The sequence below is a fragment of the Filicampus tigris genome, chromosome 12 (assembly GCF_054856515.1).
Source record: "Filicampus tigris isolate MCC_2025a chromosome 12, RoL_Ftig_1.0, whole genome shotgun sequence".
Lineage (NCBI taxonomy): Eukaryota > Metazoa > Chordata > Actinopteri > Syngnathiformes > Syngnathidae > Filicampus > Filicampus tigris.
Genome location: NC_141228.1, coordinates 23,672,145 through 23,690,702, shown reverse-complemented (window position 1 = coordinate 23,690,702; position 18,558 = coordinate 23,672,145). Strand labels below are relative to the sequence as shown.

Below are 18,558 nucleotides of genomic sequence, written 5' to 3'. Positions count from 1 at the left end.
ATGGTGCGTCAGCGCCAAAACTGGTATTGTCATCTGCTGCAAAAATGCCAATGTGAATTGATGGTGGCTAGAGGTTGTGAAGTTTGCCAGCGCCATCGAGTGGTGGGGGTGAAGCGCACTTGAGTTTTTGCTTGAATCGCAAGTCAGCCAAGTGTTGTCTCGCATCTTGAAAACTCATCAAACTCAAATCGCTGTATCTCCGAATCTTGAAGGCAACTCCAAATAATGGAAAGTTTGTTCAACCATTAGCATTGCATTGTGAAAGAGCAAGCTGTTTTCAACACTTTAGATGTTTAAAAGTAACACCCACGTGTGTGGACTGGACAATTGCATATATATTTGAAAAAAAATGTGAAATTCACCAAAATGTGACTTATGAGGTTTTGGAGTATTACTTTCTGTTTGTCTGATTATTTTTTCCTATTTTTCTGGATATTTTGTTTTTCTGTTTCCCAATTTCGACAATCCTGTACAGTATAACATGATCCCAAAATAAAACGGCGTTCAAGAGAAGAACTCAATTTCCCAGCAGCATTTGCGGAGCTGCCGTAAACCGTCTCCTGTATGTCGACCTTGCGTTCTTTTGGCTGTTGAGTGACGTAAAGCAGCATGGCGAGCAAGGAGCCCAATGTAAGACATTCAAACCTTTCAGTTTTCGCGTACTGACTTCAGGTGTTGCCTTTCGTGGAGTCATTTAATGTTGTGGGGGTAAGGAACGTGCGGTTACACCAAAAGCTCCGCTCGCTGAAAGAGAGGGTGAGGGCTCGACTCTATAGCTAGCTAGCGAGCTAGCTGGCTATGCTAAGCAACGCGATGCGCGAACTTTCTCCGGTCTTTTAATCAAGGTCAAGCTGTTCACGGTTTCTTCATGAAAAGTCAAACTTTTACCTCACAGTCGAAAGAGTGAAAGAATACTGTAAAAGAGGACACTCAACTGCATCTTGACTCGCTCAATGTCGATTTTGTATTCTTAGGTTTGAGACGTGCTCTCATGTTATCTGTCTTCCATGTGTTGGTCTGCTGATTATAGAAAAGATGAGGATGGATAATGTGCTTGAAAATGTGTGCGTCTTAGTCTCTGTAGTAACATTTCGAATATAAATGTCATTTTCCACTATTTTCTGTTTTCCCGCTGTCTGCTTTCTGTTAGTGTATTGTTCGTCTAATACACGGTATGGAATTCTAACATGTTAATTTTTTCTATATTTTTCATAATTTCCTCCATTTTTTTTATTTTTCGTTCACGCTTTCTTAGAAAAAACAAAGAAATCTGAGTATTGTTTGTCTAGTATTTGTCATTTTTTGCAATATTGTCCCCCTAAAATTTTACTATTTTTTTTTACTCACCCATTTATCTGATATTTATATAATATTTTTCCATCTGATCATTTTCTACTAGACCTAATATATTGCTGTTTTTTTCTACGTCTCTTTCATCTTTCAATGTTTTTTGCTTTATATACTGTATATATATATATGTCCCATTGTACTGATTGACGTTCCATTGCAGCGGTTGGTCCAGAATCTCCGGGACCTGATGGGTCGTGTGGCGGGCTCGTCGGGCGGCAGGGGCGCCGGACTTGGAATCAAGCTGCTGCTCGGTGCTGGCGCCTTGGCGTACGGCGTCAAAGAAGCCACGTACACCGGTGCGCATTTACGTGTCTTTCCGAATGATGCATCAATTTATTGCAATGAGGTGGAAAGGTACTCACAGTCTGCATTGAAGTACAGTTCCCCTCTTTTATTAGCTTCATTCTAATAGTTTGTCGAGACGAAATTGCCGCAGCTGTGCTAATGTCGGGACCGGTTTTGTGCGTAGTGGAGGGCGGACACCGGGCGGTGGTGTTCAACAGGATCGGCGGCATGCAGATGGACACGGTGCTGGCCGAGGGCCTTCATTTCAGGTGACGCTCGCCGATTAGCCGCTGAGTCCGCATCGTAACCGGGGCGGTGCCTGCGCATCTTGCCCCTTGCTGTGTGTGTGTGTCCCGTCCGTGTGTGTTTACCAGTTTGAATAGTATGGGATTTTTCGTTTCCCGTATCTTATATTTCATTTTGACTTTAGTTTTTTAAAGTCACTTAGTTTTAGTACGTTTTTACAGCAAGTTTGTTATTACTAGTTGTTTTTTTTGTTTTTTTTTTAAATGATCCGTTTTACTTTGGTTTTTATTAGTCCTAGTATCAACTTTTGTTTTCGTATAAATATGTTGGGTATTTGTAGAGTGCGAGACTTAAAAAAACAGTATGGTATTTACTACAAATTTCAAACAACTGTTTGACCTTCCTTTTTCTGTAGCTACGGTTCCACAGCAATATCAACATATAACATAACATATATACGTATGAAAATGGACTTTTTTTCCCTGTAGTTCTTGTTAGTTCTATAAAAATAAGATGTCGTTTGAGTTCATTTTCGTATTTTAAAAGCATATTCGTCTCCATGTTATTTTGTTAACCGAAATGTTTTTTTTTTTTTTTTTTCCAGTTCTAGTTTTATTTAGTTTGTTTTTGTGTCGTTTAATAACCTCGGTGCGTCTGCGCCTGCTGATACCCACTGAGCTTGTACGCGTGTTCGGGTCAGGATCCCGTGGTTCCAGTACCCCATCATCTATGACATCAGAGCTAAGCCCAGGAAGATCTCCTCGCTGACCGGTAGCAAAGGTAACAGACACCGTCACACACTCGGTACGGGGCCGGCTGGGGATTATTGGAAGTAGCCCGACGCTTGTGTCACAGTGGGGCGACGTTTTCACAAAATGACTTAAGTGGAGGCACGGGTTTTCAAAGTCCATTTGGCATGGACTGTTGTGCCGATTAGACCTGCAGATGGTGAACATCGCGGTGAGGGTGCTGTCACGTCCCATGGCGTCCAATCTTCCCATCATGTACCAGCGTCTGGGCAAAGACTACGACGAGCGCGTGCTGCCCTCCATCGTCAACGAGGTCCTCAAGTCGGTGGTGGCCAAGTTCAACGCCTCGCAGCTCATCACGCAGAGAGCGCAGGTACGCTGGTCTTTTCGCCGCTCGCCTAGACGACTTTATTTCCGCACGTCCGTCCTCCGGCCAGCCGCGACAGCGAGCTTGTGCTCCCGCAGGTGTCACTTTTGGTGCGCAGGGAGCTCTTTGAGCGCGCCAAAGACTTCAACATCATCCTGGATGACGTGTCCATCACGGAGCTGAGCTTCAGCAGCCAGTACACCGCCGCCGTCGAGGCCAAGCAAGTCGGTAGGGATCCGCTTTGCTTTCCAAAAGGCATTTGAGGAGATTGACGACGGTCTAAAGAAGCGGCCGGCCGCCGAGAGCTTTTCAGGTTCAACGTCGGTTTGATAGATTTTCATCAAAGAAAAGACGGTGGAACCTTGCTTTTCCTGATGTTCGAATCGGGTGAAAAGCAAAGGGAAACAAAAGTACATCCAATAATCCTTTCCAGACATGAGCAATAAACACATTTGATCGAGTATCACTAATCCAAAAACGGTGAGACGTGGGTAGAAATGACTAATGAGGTGGATGAAGGACCGTTTAACATTTATGTCGTGTATCAGCGCGTTGTGGCTCGGTTAATTTAGTCAATACGCCAAAAATAGGTTTACATTTCCATCCCTTAACTACAAAACAGGACGGAAATGTAAATGTTTTTTTTTTTTTTTTTTTGTCTGATTCATTGATCGATTGACAGATTTGTCAATTATTAAAACAATCGTTAGTTGCCGCCATAGAACCTTCAAATGGCGAGTTTGTCAACATGATATGATCTTGGACTTCTGCCGATCGTTTGTTGGGCGTAAGGACGGTGTAACATTTCCCTCAAGTGAGTATGAGGTGTCGGTCCGCTCCCGCTGTTTGTGTGCAGCTCAACAAGAGGCGCAGAGGGCTCAGTTCTACGTGGAGAAAGCCAAACAAGACCAACGGCAGAAGATCATCCAGGCAGAAGGAGAAGCCGAGGCCGCCAGGATGGTAAAAGCAAATCCCTAGCACAACAAAAAAAAAGAGTGTGGCTGGACGGATATGCATTCATTTGCAAAAAAACAACATGCGGTGCAGTGCAGTGCAGTGCAGTGGTGTTTTTCCTTTTACTGCAACTGAATATCTTCTCCAAATATCGGTTATCGGCCACCTTGACGACTAATAATCGATATCGGTCCTGAAAAAAACATGGCTCAATCTTTAGCTGGGGCAAATTGGGCAAAAGCATTTTTCAAGAGTGGCGGTGAACTCGCTCAAAAGTCCCTCTTGTCAAACACCAAATAAAAGATGCAAGCAGGCTCACATGCTGCCATGACCGTCGGGTGCGTGCATGATAACAGCAGTCTGACTTTGGGAAAAGAAAGTGTGTGCTAGCCACGCATTAACGTGTGTCTGTCTGTGTGTGTGTGTTTTTAGCTGGGTCTAGCCGTCATCAAAAATCCGGGCTACCTGAAGCTGAGACGCATCCGAGCCGCTCAGGCCATCGCCAAGACGGTCAGTCACTCGCCTCTTATGCAACATTTGAAGCCAACGATGACGACGAGAATTTTCAGGAGGATTTTGACAAGGAGGCGCTTATGACGGCGACGATGACGATGGGGACGATGACTGTATGACTGTGACAATGGGGATGGTGGCGACCACCACGATGATGACGATTGGCTGACTGATCACAACTGATTAACCACTTTAATGCCTAAACAGCAAAAATAACAATTCCACTGTATCAGCAACGTAACGAGTGACGTAACTGGCGAAACATGATTAACGCACGGTGCTCGTTAACGTTAGCTGACATTTCTTGAGTTTCTTTGCCATGAAGCAACAAAACCTCACATGTCACAATATGTCATCTTGGACAGTTGACTTTGAAACGTCTTTCACTTTCAACACGTTGCCCGTCAAGAAATGTTTGTCCACACACAGTCACCCAGAAGGTGAAATGTCAGTAAAGCGCCCCCCCCCCCCCGTCCCGTCGTCACGCGCACTGATTTTACGAAGGCGCCTTCTGTACATACTCGAAGTGCGTCTCCAATTGCTACAGCTGGTGAGAAGCAGAAGATTGTGCTGGCACACCAACTTAACGTAGCGCTACGCAACGTAACGCGCTTGTCTGCTGCCCTTGACATTGATGTCTAAAGCTCTGCAAGAGCTCGTGACATCACATCACTGAGTCAGAAAAGGCAACTTATTACATTGAATGGAGTCAGAGCTCCATCTAGTGGGCAAACGGCACATGGACGCGGTTCTGAGACACTCCGACAAGCTAAGCAGGACTGTTCCTGACAACGTAAGAAGAAACTCTAGCTGATTGTGACTTTTTGGAAAAGGGCCGACCACTAGTGGAGATTATGGCGATAACTATTGATGATGATGATGATTCCCGTGCTGACAACACTGATGTGGTCCTCCAGGTATCGACGTCGCAGAACAAAGTGTATCTGAATGCTGACAGTTTGGTCCTCAACCTGCAGAACCAGGCCTTGTTTGACAAGTGAGTGTCTGAAAATGGCCCTTTTTACATTCACTCATGCTGAGAAATCACACAAATAATGCTGGCGCATATGCACACTAAGCACTCAACATTGCAGCTTCGAGCCATGTATGGCTCCAATTTTTATTTTTGGAAATTCTCGATTTTCAGTTCCCGATATTCAGTTTTTGTTTTAAATCGCTTTTTTCCACTTCACAAATAAGTACGTTTTGCCCCCTGTATCTGTACTTTAAATCATTTTGAAAAAAAAGTGAGTACTTCACCCCCCGCTGTGGGCCTGGTCCGGTGAGTGATGTGGGAGTCGGCGGTGAGCAAGAGCATGATTTCAGCTCGGCGTTCTACAGCTTCGGCTCTTGCGAGTGCACGCGCAGATCCTGCAGGAACCGCTTTCCCTCATTTGACTTTTTCTTTCCATTTTTCTTTCAGTTTGTCGTTGGGCCAGAAGAAGTGATGAAGAGGCCCCGGTCTTCATCACAAGTGACCAACGGGCACTCGCCGGCCGTGAGGCCAGCAAAGGCAAAAGTCAGGAAGAAGTCAGTTTTGTTTTGTTTGAATGTGACATTTTTCGGTAAAATAGCAAAGATCCCGGTGATGCGGTTGAATCATAAAGCCAATCAGTCACTCCCACAATAATTTATGCGTTCACAAATGGAAAGTGACCTTGTTCAAGAGTAGTCGTGCGCGGCTACGATGGTGACGGCGCAACTTGATTAAATCTTGATGGGGACCATGATTTCAATGTGTCAGCTGCTTGTTTCCGTAGCAACACCGAGGCGATGAGGTCATCCCGGCCTGCGCGCGTGACTTTCAAGTAACTAGCATGCATGGGTTTCGCGGTGGCCGTTATCCATTGTCTGATTAGCATGTTGAACCATGAATGCGTTGCTTCCCAACTTTTTGGCCACTTGAGAAAAATCAAACTTCCAACGTCACCACAAATACGACCACTCAGAAAAAGGTCTCAACTTCATTTAGTCTGACATCGAATGGAAGAACATTTAATTGTGCTTCCTGTCACTCGACGCCACTGGCATAAAAAGACGAACAAGGATATATTTGCAATTAGCAATTTTCACAAAAAGTAAGTGGATGCTTTTCCACGGCACTTGTGATGATCTCTCGTGACAATTGGGTTGGTTTTGCAGGTCCATTTCAAAGACATTAGTCACAGAAGATTTGTAAAAAAGAATTTATTTTATTCACAATTTAATCTTTTTTCAAAGATAAAATGAAAGGTTACATACATTTTCAAACAAGCCTTCATACATAAAAAAAAAGGGTTTGTTCACAGGATTAGCAAAGTATTGGCTTCAATAGAATTTGAGACAGAAATTAAAATTCAAAAAGGCTTCATTAAAACCATTTCAAAATAAAGGCTTTATGATTTTTTAAAAATTGTTTATTCATAGACTTCATTCATTAAATAAAATGAAACAAAATCAAACTCATTTTTAAGAAAGCCTATGTTGCTTCATGAAAACATATTTGGGATGTTATAATTGAAAAAAAAAGGTTAAAATATATATTTATTTTAAATTCATACATGTAAAAAAAAAAATAAAGGTTTCATGCACAGGCTTCCTAAAATAAGATATTGAAAATTAAAAAAAACAAAGCATTAAAGCAACACTGGGTCATTTGTCAGTTTTGGTTGACTATGGCGGTGCCGTGTGGACAAAAGCGGTAGTGTTTGGACAAAAAGTTAACCACATTTCCCATGCGCGCCAGCGCGTAGTGTCGTGAAATCCTGAGCTTTCGCTGGCCTGCAAGTTGGACTGAATTGCATTTCTATTTCCATTGGCCGTGTGAAAGAAGAATAGCGATGAGGTCATGAATCTAATTTTGTTTAAACAATACTTTTGTTTTTTTGTTTGTTTTGGGGCTTTTGCCATGACACCAGTAATAGCGCGTAGACGTTCGAATCGACTTCCGTCCTCATAGCGAAAGGAGGAAGTGAGTATGCTGTAAAGCAATTCAGGACATTTGTATTTTTTGTGTGTGCCAGGGTGACTTCCATCCTCCTCTAAGTTTCTTAGTGCGAGTAAAAACGATACAGACCTCCCAGGGCATGACAATAGTCCCATTCAACTACTGTTAAGTCAATGTTTCATCAAAAGAGTTGTGAAAAAAATGTTATTAAGGTAATTTCCTGCCCAGTGCTGCTTTAAAGGTTTCATATGTTTTGTTCTTCAACTTAAAAAATAAAACTAAATGTCAAAATTCTCTCATATTGACCAATGAGAAGGTCAGGCTTTTAGGAACAGCCCGTCAGGAGACCTGTCAAAGTCACGACTTCTGCTCATTCAAGGATTTTGGGTGTTTTCATTTTTAAAAAAAAAAAAAAAAGTTAATTGTTTTTTTCCCCCAATGCAATAAAATTGAAACGGGCGGTAATTAGACGCAGACTGTACAGTATATAAAGGTAACCGGTGTTTCAAACGTTTGCTGACTCTACTTGGCGTGTGCCAGGCCAAGCGGGATCCGGTTGTTCAAGTGCGACGAGTTGCAAGCGCCTCGCCTCAAGGTGCCGCTGCCACAAACACACGCCCAGCGTGCAGCGTGCAGCTAGCGCAGGCCGCGGCAGGCCCGCGGCGGCTCTCGGCGGAATTTGGCTCAACGTGTTCCAACGCGCATGGAACTCGTTCACCTTGGAGGAACACGCCGTCTGGCTCCTCCGCGCAATTCTTCCGCTTCCTTTTAGACATTCGGCAGACTAGTTGACTTTGTCTAGTTAGCGTCGAGCATTTCTCCAAGTTTGAAAAAATTGCCAGTGCTGCGCCAAGTTTGTGGACGTCTACCAAAAGAAGGCCCTGATGAAGGAGCCCAGCACTAAGACAGTATTTCCTACAGTCAAAACACACAAAAAGTTGTTTCCACTTCTATTTCCTGTGGCTAAAGTGTTCCCAAACAGGCGGTTCCGGGAGGTTCAAACCAAGGTTGGTCTTTGGGCCCTGATTTGGACAATCGTAGTCATGGTCCAACCGGAAACTTGCGAGTCCAGGGCCACTTGACGGTGGAGGTCCGCTCCGGGCTTTTGGCCTCATCTCTCTGCAGTACTTTTCTTCTCCTCCTCCTGTATTTTCACTCTTCACTTTGCTCTACTTTTTCCATTTTTCATCATTTTCCAGATCAGGGACAAAGACACACACACACACACACACACACTCTCTCTCTCTCATCCTCTCTCTGTCTCTCTCTCTCTGTGTATTCGCATCCATTCAAGACCGCTTTAAATGAAATGAAGCGTTCGTACGGCAGCGCTTCCCAGCTGCTCTATGTCGCCACTTGGAAAGAAGTAATCATTTAAAAATCATTTTGCCAAGTATATTTAAGTGCTACATTACTGCCTAGACTTACAAGTGCCCCAACGTACAGGTTTTTCCAGTTCGGAGCCTCCGCTCAGTCAATTTATTTGGCGTCGTTGCTTTGTGTCACAAGCCAAAATTGAAATTACGGGCAAGCTTCAGATATGCCAAGTGAAGTGAGGAAAACATAAACAGCAGTTGAGGGGCTGTGGTCCCCTGGCATGTGGGCAAGTAGATCCGGTCACCGATGCACTTTCAGCCGTTTTATTAAAGAAGTGCAAATGCAAAATGACAACCCTCGCAAGGAGCAGGGAGGAGACTGTCACCCTCGCTCCAGGCACCCGAAGTCACTCAAAGCCGAGCCCTCTTTAACACAAATGGTAACTGAAAAAAAGTTTTCTTTACATTCTCACAAGTTAAATTATTTATATATTTTACAATGCAGTGCTGTTTATCTTTAAGAATTGTAGCCAGAAAAATGTGATTCTGGAAAGGATTTGTTGGGGAAAAATGATTTGCGATGAATAAAATGATTTTAAGGTTGGGTCACGGAACTAATTAACGCGTAAGCCAAAGTAGCACTATGCGTATATATCCAGGTCAACAGTTTGGACACCACCTTTTATGCTATGAAAATAATAAAATAAGAAACCTTGACCAAACTTTTGACTGGTAGTCATCTTGTACAACAGGTTTTGACGTGGTGATCGAAGTGTGCTGCCACCTGCTGTACGACTGGAAAAAAGGCTGGAAGCCGCTTTGACGACACTCTAGCACGTCTCGTTACGTTTATTTTACTTACGTAAGCGAGATGGATTTTCTCTCTACTTGACCTTTGTGGAAATAGTGTTCACTAATTTCAAATGTTTGAGTTTATCGTGTAAAATCAAGGAGAAGTTCGAAAGTCAGTCGAGAATCCGCGGAGCCTCCGGTACAGTGTTTCCTTCCACCCACGGTCCCCGCCCACCATCAAGTGTGCCGATTATTGACAGCCACGTCGGCCATTCACCGCGCGCAAAGCGTCAGCTTTACGTTCGCTTCAGTAGGCGGACCAATCACGAGCCGCTTGAGAAAGCTTCAAACGCCACACGACCGAGGCGCGCGGACATCTTGGTGAGGGACCAAGAAATAGCCACGGCCTCCATCTTGGTGAGGGACTATAAAGCAACAAGACCGTCAACTGTCATCGTTTGTCAGCAAACAAATTCTTTTTATTACAACCACGCTACATTTACACACTTGGCGCGATATTTTCCCTTTTTTTGTGAGCCTTTTTGCCTAGTCTGTCACGTTATTAAGGCTTCTCCGACACACCCCACTCTCACGTCTGTCCTACTTTGCTTCGCACATGCGCGCGCCTCACACACACACGCACACACGCGCGCACGCCCACACGCACGCACGAACACACGCTCACACACACACACGCACACACACTCACACACACACACACACACACTCGGACGCTTATTGTTAAATCCAAATCAAATAGAAGCGACACGTTTAAGCGTCAGAGTAGAAAGTTAATTGTTGAAGTCAACCACACGCTCGTGTTACGCTTTGAGGCGGTAACAGTGTGGTTTGGGGGCTAGGGGGTAGTGTTGCAGCACGTTACATGAGTGGAACAGTAACGAAGTCGTCTGTAAAAGTGCCGCGGTTGTCGTAAAGCTTGGAGTGGAGGCGCAGCGGGATTTTTTGGGCGACCTGAGACGTGTTCTTGTTCTCGTCTTGCCGGTGAGGTCACGTGACTTAAAAAGTCGTTATTTCGCAAATCAAGCAGCAACACTCGAAACAAAAAAAAACACTTGATTTTGCATGCATGCAAAATTGTGCCCACGGCAAGTCATAAAAGTCGTCGTAGCGTGAACAAACGTTTATAGTCTGTGCGATTATTATGGGATTAGCGCAGCCAAGCGCGTGCACGTGGCGTTTTATTTTTTTTTGTCACGTATGTCAACGTTTGTGCACGGCGGCTGCGCGCTTGTCCGACCGTGCGCGCGTACGTGGGTGGCACACTTTTTGGGCAACAAGGGAGGCGCGTCCATTGTTTGGCGGCGTCCAATCGGCGGCCGAGTTTAGCCCGGAGTGCGCTCGACCAATGGGATCGCGGCCGCTGCTCACCGCGCCCCGCCCACCTGGACTATAAAACCGCGCGCGGCAGAGCGAGCGGGCGGGTGCACGCGCAGCTGGGATCTAACGCAGCCGCTTAAGTGGAAATTGGAATCTTCATCCTCCTCCTCATCTTCGCCATCGTCCTGCTGCTCATCTGCACGACGGCCATTCTTGTGTGTTAACCAGAAAAACAGGAAGACGAAGAAGATGGCGGACAGCAAAGTGGAGAGCGGCGGCGAGCTGAGCGCCAAGGTGAGACGCGCACGCGCACGCTTGAATAATGAAGACTTGAACATGCTGCAGGACAAGCGCGTGCGCGCTCGTGCATACGCGCGCGTCGTTTACCGCTTGCAGCATCTTTTGCAAATTGTGTGCAGCATTTTGGGGCGTCGTAAACCAAACAATAATCCCGATGATGATGATGAAGTACGCGCGCGCGTGTGTGAGGCGCGTGTCTGTGGCGCGTTACGTGGGAATTGAGAGCGGATTTGGCGCTCAGAGCCTCTTAAAGTGAACAAGAGCAAGAAGAAGACGCGCGGCGCTTTTTCTTCCTTTCGAGTCAAACCGTATACATGATTGATTAAAAACAACAACAAAAGCTCATCCAAATGTCGCTTCCGTGCATGAGCAGAGAGAGGCGTGTATGGGTGGTGTTGCGCTGGTGGTGCTTCCGCCCTCCCCCGCCTCACAGCGGCCACAGCGGCGGCGGCGGCGTCTAAACAGGCAAACTGACTGGCAGGCAGGAGCGTAGCCGCTACCGGAGCGAGGGGCCCGGGGGCGACGGACGCGTCGGCGCCACCGCGGAGCTTCATCAAGCCGCGCGCAAGCGCGCGCAAGCGCGTGTGTGTGCGCACGCGCTCACAACAGGAAGCAGCATCCTGTCTGGAGGATAAAGATGTGCCGGGGGTGTTTTGGGGGTCGCAAGAGATTTGATTGGGGTCTCCTAATGGATTTTACTTTTGAGTCCACACGAGGGCGCCGTTCTCTCGTACGCTGGACCGAAAAGGAGCAAACGAAAGGCGGCCTTAGTGAGTCAAAAAAAAAAAAAAAAAAAAAAAAGTAAACTATGTTTGATGAGGAGTTGGTGTGATTGACTGCAGTGTCATGTGACGTCACAGATGGAATTTGCCCATCCAAGTCAAAGTGTGGAGTGCGCTCAGAGTTGGTGTCAGGTGGCAACATCCATTGTGACATTGTGGGCTGCCGGGAGTTGGAGTCTGGGCGTGTCTGTGGTGTTTTGTTTTGTGTGTGTGTGTGTGTGTGTGTGTGTGCGCGCGTGTGTGTATTTTCCCCACCTCAACAGTCAGTCTGCTGCTCTGCTCCAGTCTGGTCTGGTATCAGCTTTCAGCAGCCAGAGCCCAGTGGGAGGGACTTGGGAGCATGCGGCCAATCAGAGCCCAGGAATTGGAAGCCCAACCTGTCCCCTAAAAAGGAAACTCCCGGTCAACCACCTAATCCAGGAAGCACATGTTTACCTTCTGCATGATATACATACATAAATGCACACACACTCATATATGTATAAACACATGCCCACCTCTACATTTATGTGTGTCCGCAGAGGTGGGCATTCTATCAGGCTGACGAATGTCGGGACACCTTTTAAAATAGACGAACCAACTGACCAACTGGCTTCTGACTGACTAACTGGCTGACTTAAATGATGGACTGACTCATGGATCAACAAACTGAGAATTACAATTCTGTTCGTCACAAAAAAAATCACGGATTGATGAATGAATGACAAGCAGGTGCATATATATATATATATATATATATATATATATATATATATATATATATATATATATATATATATATATATATATATATATATATATATTATGTATGTATATATTTATATATGTATAATATATATATATGTGTGTGTATATATATATATATGTACATATATATGTGTGTATGTATTGTGGTATGTACTATATATATATATATATATATATATATATATATACACACACAACCATACATATACATGTGTGTATGTATATATGTGTGTGTGTGTATAGTGCATAAATTAAGATTAATTTACTGGTTTGTTCTGTAACATGTCAGAAGATCATATAAAAAATGTTGATTGTTTTCCAATGTAAAAGCAGATGTTTGCAAATATATGAAAAATATATCAGTTTGCTTTCGTGGAGGACTACAGAAATCTGAGAAAATTTACTGTTAAGAGGTTTAAGGATTTGCCTAATTTTAAGTTTAAAAAGGTCTCTAAACAATTAACCAATTTTCAAAATAATGAATCATGATCAATTTGATCATCGACAGGTTTTTGATTAATTGTATTGCTGACTTCGACTCAAGTGAGGCTTGATGAAGACTAGTGTTGCGTTCAAGTGTGTGTCAAGTTGTTGTCAACACGAGCGATGTGTGCAAGAACGGGATTGTGTTGCTAAACGGGTTAGAAACGATGCCTTCAAGTGGACGTGAAGCTGTCGGTGACCACAGCTGTTCCGTTACAGCGCACGTGAATGTGTCTCCGTGTGCACTAGTGTTGCATTCAAGTGATGTGATGGGTGTCCGAAACATACGTGTTGCATTCAAGTGGGCGTCAAGAAGCCGTGAACACTTGTTCTTGCGTTCAGCGGCACAGAAAGTATTGGTGAAAATTCATGATGATCCGTGATGCGTTCATATGTCGGTGACAGAAGAAGACATTTGAGGCTCACTGTGTGTGCGTGTGTGCGCGTGTGTGTGTGTGTGTGTGTGTTTATGCCCTTTCAGGAGTTGAAGGAGAAGAAAACGGTGGAGGAGAAGAATGGCGATGACACCACCGCCAACGGAAAAACGGTGAGAGAGCAGCTACTCTTCATCATCATCCTCATCATCCTCCTCCATCAGCAGGAACCTCAATGTGTGTGCGTGTGTGTGTGTGTGCGCGCGCGCTCGTGTATCAGGACGAGGAGAATGGCGAGCAGGACAACGAGGCGGAGGACGACGATGATGTTGGAGACGAGGAAGAGGAGGACGGAGAGGGTGCGCAGCGTCACACGTGCACGCACACGCACAAACTCCCAGACGAAAAGAAAGACACACATACAAGCGTGCAGATACGCACACAAACAAAAAAACACTCACAATTACACATACACAGTTACACAAACAAACTCAAGAAATAAAAACACACAAAGAAACGCACAAATATGTTGACAAACGCAACAACAACACGCGCAGACCAACACCCCAAGAAAGCGACACTAATGCTAACGTGTGTCCAGGTGAGGAAGACGACGACGAAGATGACGACCTGGTCACACCCACAGGCAAGAGAACGGCTGAGGATGACGACGATGACGATGAAGATGACGAGGTGAGCGAGAGACACCGGAATATTTCTATCCCCGCATGAGATTTCGTCCGCTAACAACAAGCGCGCACTGGACACAAGCGTTATTCTGAATCCCACTGGCGGGAAGGGCGGACGATAAAATGAACATTCCAAATATGGATCTCATTTGTACAAAATAGAAAGTTTGTTCAGGTTAGCGGGATTCATTTCATAATAACACCGGCCATACAGTGGCTACAGGTTTGCAAGCTAGCTGCTGGCAGAGTCTTCATGAGTTAGAACGTAGCAAACTAGCTACAAACAAATAGACATTGAAAACTTTTAACTTTAAACCTTTGCTAGAAATGAGCAAGCTAACGACTTGCACAGTCTACACTGGTTCGACATTGGTAAGCTAGCTACAAGCAGATACACGTTACTGACTGGTCACAAGTTAGCGAGCTAGCTCCTACCAAATACACAGTGGACAATAGAAGACAATGAGCCAGCTACTAGTCAATTCACGTTACAAATTGATCAAATAAGTTAGTCAGCAAGAAAGTAAGTCGAGTCGCTTTGCTACAAAGTGTCACACTGCTGATGACGCTAACCGCTAGGGAGCCAACTTCCTTTAAATTTCATACCTAATAGCTAAATGTGCTAGCGGTGCTAACACCACCCAAAGAAACAGAATCTGATTGGCAGGCGTTTGGCAAAGAGGCGTGTCTCCCGCTTAGCCGAGTCAATGGTTGTCGTTTTTGTCGTAAACAGGATGAAGTGGAGCGTAAGAAGCAGAAGACGGACAAGTAGACGACAACCACCGTGACGTCCAAACCTCAGTCCTCCCTTCCAAACGTCCGAAAGAGAATTTGTTTGTATTTTTATTTACATTTTATATTTTTGTATATATTGTACGGAGGTCGGCCATCTTGACGAGTATCAAGCGGTGCTCCGAAGACATTTTAACATCCGGAAAGTGTCAGCGTACACGAGCATCCTGGCGCAGGCCCGTGTCATACACACACACACACACACACACATTTAACATGCATACACACACACACACTCACACACTCACGCCCATGCAGGGCGAAGGATGCGTTTCGGTACACCGGGGTGTCGCGGCACTTTGCCACGTATGTTTTTCGTGCTAGTTTGTCATAGACGAGCAGGATGTAGCGTGATGTCCTAGTCAGAATGTTTTCATGTCCGTGTTACGTTGTTGGAAAATAAAGTCATTGGATTTTGTCCATTTGGAAGCGTCTTTACTCAGTGTCCTGTGGAAACGAACTTAAAAAAAATGCTGTTTAATAAGGAAAATTTGCACTCTATAGTATTGTACTTTATAAAAACGTAGAGTAATGACATCATTAAATAGAATCTTCTAGTGTGCCGGTCTTGGCCACCGGGGGGCAGTTTGATACAGTCATGCAGGCACAAAAGAAGAAGAATGGTCGGTCTTCTCAGAAAGATGCTGTAATATGAATCATTTTTCAATAGAAAATAAACATCTATGCCTGTGACTTTTGTGACATTGTGTTTGTCTATGTGCAACTATCAACACTACTGTTAGTATGTCAATGACGTTTTGCATTGTTTGTTAGCATTAAGCTAAGCGGACTTTCCTCAGGCAAAGCAATGTGCTCGTTTGAAATACACCAATTCTTATTTTCTTTATTTCAAGTTAACTTCAGTCGGGAGTGTCATTAAACTATCATACTAGCGTATCACATTCACTCAATTTTTTTGGGGGGCCTTTGTTTTTTAAAAAAAAAATTCTGTTTTTTGGAATGTTTTTTTTCCCTGTTTTTCTGAATAATTGTTTTTGCTCTTTGTTTTTTTTCAGTTTTTTCGAATATTTTTTTTCGATCACAAAAAATATTCTGAAAAACAAAAATATTCAGAAAAACGGGGGGAAATTATTTAAAAAAACGGAAAAAATATTCAGAAAAACAGAAAAAGATTACACCAAAAAAAACAGAAAAAATATTCAGAAAAACAGAAAAAAATGATCTCAAAAAACAGAAAAAAAATTAACTCTGAAAAACAGAAAAAATATATATAATAAAAACGCCTTACTATATGCATGGTCGTTTTTTCCCCCAAAAACGCCTTACTATACATGGTCGTTTTATTTTTTTTTAAAAACGCCTTAGTATACACGGTCGTTTTTTCCCCCCAAAAAACACCTTACATGGTGTTTTTCTTTTCACAAAAATCACCTTAATATACAAGGTTATTTTTTTTCCCCAAAAACGCCTTACTCTACATGGTAGTTTTTTTCTTTTTCACAAAAACCGCCTTACAATACATGTTCGTTTAAAAAAAAAAAATCTTTCTATACATGGTTGTTTTTTTTCACAAAAAAACCGCCTTACTGTACATGGTCGTTTTTTTTCCACAAAAAAACGCCTTACTATACATGGTCGTCTAAGTTCTTATCAAACAATGCCTTTAAATGCATTCAACATGATGCTCACACGTTGTTTTTATTATAACTTCGGATCAGCAATGAAATGACCATAGTTGAGTGGTTGGAGCAGACGACTGTGACATGGATGACCAGGGTTCGGTTCCAGCCTGAGCATATTTTCACATTTAATATTGTCTGATATAATGAATTCTGATTAGACATTGTCGACATCTCAGTCTTTTTTTTTTTTTTTTTGCCAAAAAACACCTTACTATAACATGGTCGTTTTTTTTCGCCAAATTGTTTTACATTTTCAGCATTGTTAATAAACTGCAAATTATATATACATAAATCTCATCCGATTGCTCAGTATGTACATGTCAACATTCGACACTCCGATTGCAATTGATAAGTCGAGAAACAAATGTATTGTTATAGTCTGTGGACCCCCAGCCTTGGCCACACCCTGGCCACCCTAAGGATAAAAGTCTAGCTCCGCCACTGACCCCATCCATCCCCCGATACTGCCAGCCCAAAAGCGAACCTGGCTTTCGTTACCATGACAACCTGCATAGTTTGTCTTCTTGCTTCTGCGAGCGCAAGTCGATGCGTGAGTGAAGTGAAAAACAAGCAAGCACCTGAGACAGCGAAAGTGTTTTCAGGGCACACGGACAAACAAACAAGAAGAAGCATGCGCCCCTTTCCAGACCCTCGCCTTGCCCAGAAATCAAGAAATTGTCCTTCATAGGTTGCCAATGCGCCTACAAGTTCACTTCGAGCTGAATTTGCAACTGCACTGCGCGGTTAGCGGAGAGCGAGCTAACACTGATTGTCATGTTTATATAGCGACAGCGCAGCCACTGAAGAGCGCTTGAAAAACACAATCACAGAGCACACTAGCCAATCAAAATGTCACACAAAGTGGATGCACAGGTTCATTTTGTACCTTCTGCCATCTAGTGGCTGAGAACGGAATTGTTTTGCCTGTCACAATACAGTGGTGCCTTGGTATAAGAGTTGAATCCATTCCATTCCTTGACCACAATTATAATAAAAAATAAAATAAAGTTGAAAATAAAAAAAATATCATTGAAAAAATACATTTAAAAAATGTATATGGAAATAAGAACAACAACAAAAAAATAGTACAAAATAAAAGTAAAAATGAATTCTAAATAAAAAAAAGATTTAAAAATTAAAAAGGAATAGCAAAATGTGGAAATAAATACAAAAATACAGTTGAATATCAATGTATTTATATTTTCTTGTATTTTTTTCCTATTACATTCTTTTATATTTGTTTTTATTTTCACTTTTATTTACAGTATTTTTTAATTTTGGCAGTCGTGGTCCTCCATATAGCGTCGGGCCAAAACCTTGTACCTCCAAAATAGTCACTTTTCAGGAGACCTCAAAATGGCAATTTGGTTCAGCCATTAACTTTGGATCGTGAAAGAGAGCAAGCCATTTTTAAAACTTTAGATTGGTCAATAATGTGTAAAAAGAACACCCACACGTGTGGACTGATCAATAGCAGACTTTGGAAAAAACATGAAATCCACCAAAATGTGATTTATGTGATATACACAACAACTGGTGGATAACTACTTTTGAAATCAGACATCATCAGTTGCTTAACGGGTAGCATAGATGCTAAAATTGTTAGCCCCATTCGGATTTCCCATTGCATGCTAGCATTCAGCTAGCAGAGGCGATGTGCTTTGACAGTGGCAATATAAAGATTATAAATCTATTTGTCATATAAAGTTTCTTGAACAAAGACACTTCATTAATAGTAGATACATTATTTTCCGACAAAATGAGTGAACTTGGAGCATTTGGAATCACACAATTGAGACGATCGCTCCCGGCTAAATTAGCCAAGCGATGGTATGCGCTTTTGTGGTCGCCATGCTCCAGATGAGTGGATATTTTTATATGTAACCAAAAAAAAAAAAAACATAGTCAAATA

At 43.3% G+C, this 18,558-nt stretch overlaps 2 protein-coding genes across 3 annotated transcripts; both read left to right on the top strand.

The window, feature by feature from the left end:
• The first annotated feature begins 496 nt into the window (after window positions 1–496).
• phb2b (prohibitin 2b) lies at window positions 497–6,194 on the top strand. 2 transcript variants are annotated; one of them, XM_086048241.1, is made up of 10 exons: window positions 497–630; window positions 1,511–1,646; window positions 1,820–1,904; window positions 2,582–2,661; window positions 2,819–3,003; window positions 3,096–3,225; window positions 3,854–3,957; window positions 4,384–4,461; window positions 5,382–5,461; window positions 5,888–6,194. In XM_086048241.1, the coding sequence occupies exons 1-10, from the start codon at window positions 610–612 to the stop codon at window positions 5,910–5,912; spliced, it is 924 nt and encodes a 307-aa protein (XP_085904367.1). In that variant the 5' UTR covers window positions 497–609; the 3' UTR covers window positions 5,913–6,194. The 2 variants fall into 2 exon arrangements, with proteins under 2 accessions (XP_085904367.1, XP_085904368.1); XM_086048242.1 differs by having other exon boundaries at window positions 612–756.
• Window positions 6,195–10,916: 4,722 nt separating this feature from the next.
• ptmaa (prothymosin alpha a) lies at window positions 10,917–15,696 on the top strand. The gene is made up of 5 exons (XM_086048176.1): window positions 10,917–11,130; window positions 13,630–13,695; window positions 13,803–13,881; window positions 14,124–14,215; window positions 14,945–15,696. The coding sequence occupies exons 1-5, from the start codon at window positions 11,086–11,088 to the stop codon at window positions 14,981–14,983; spliced, it is 321 nt and encodes a 106-aa protein (XP_085904302.1). The 5' UTR covers window positions 10,917–11,085; the 3' UTR covers window positions 14,984–15,696.
• The last annotated feature ends 2,862 nt before the right edge of the window (window positions 15,697–18,558 follow it).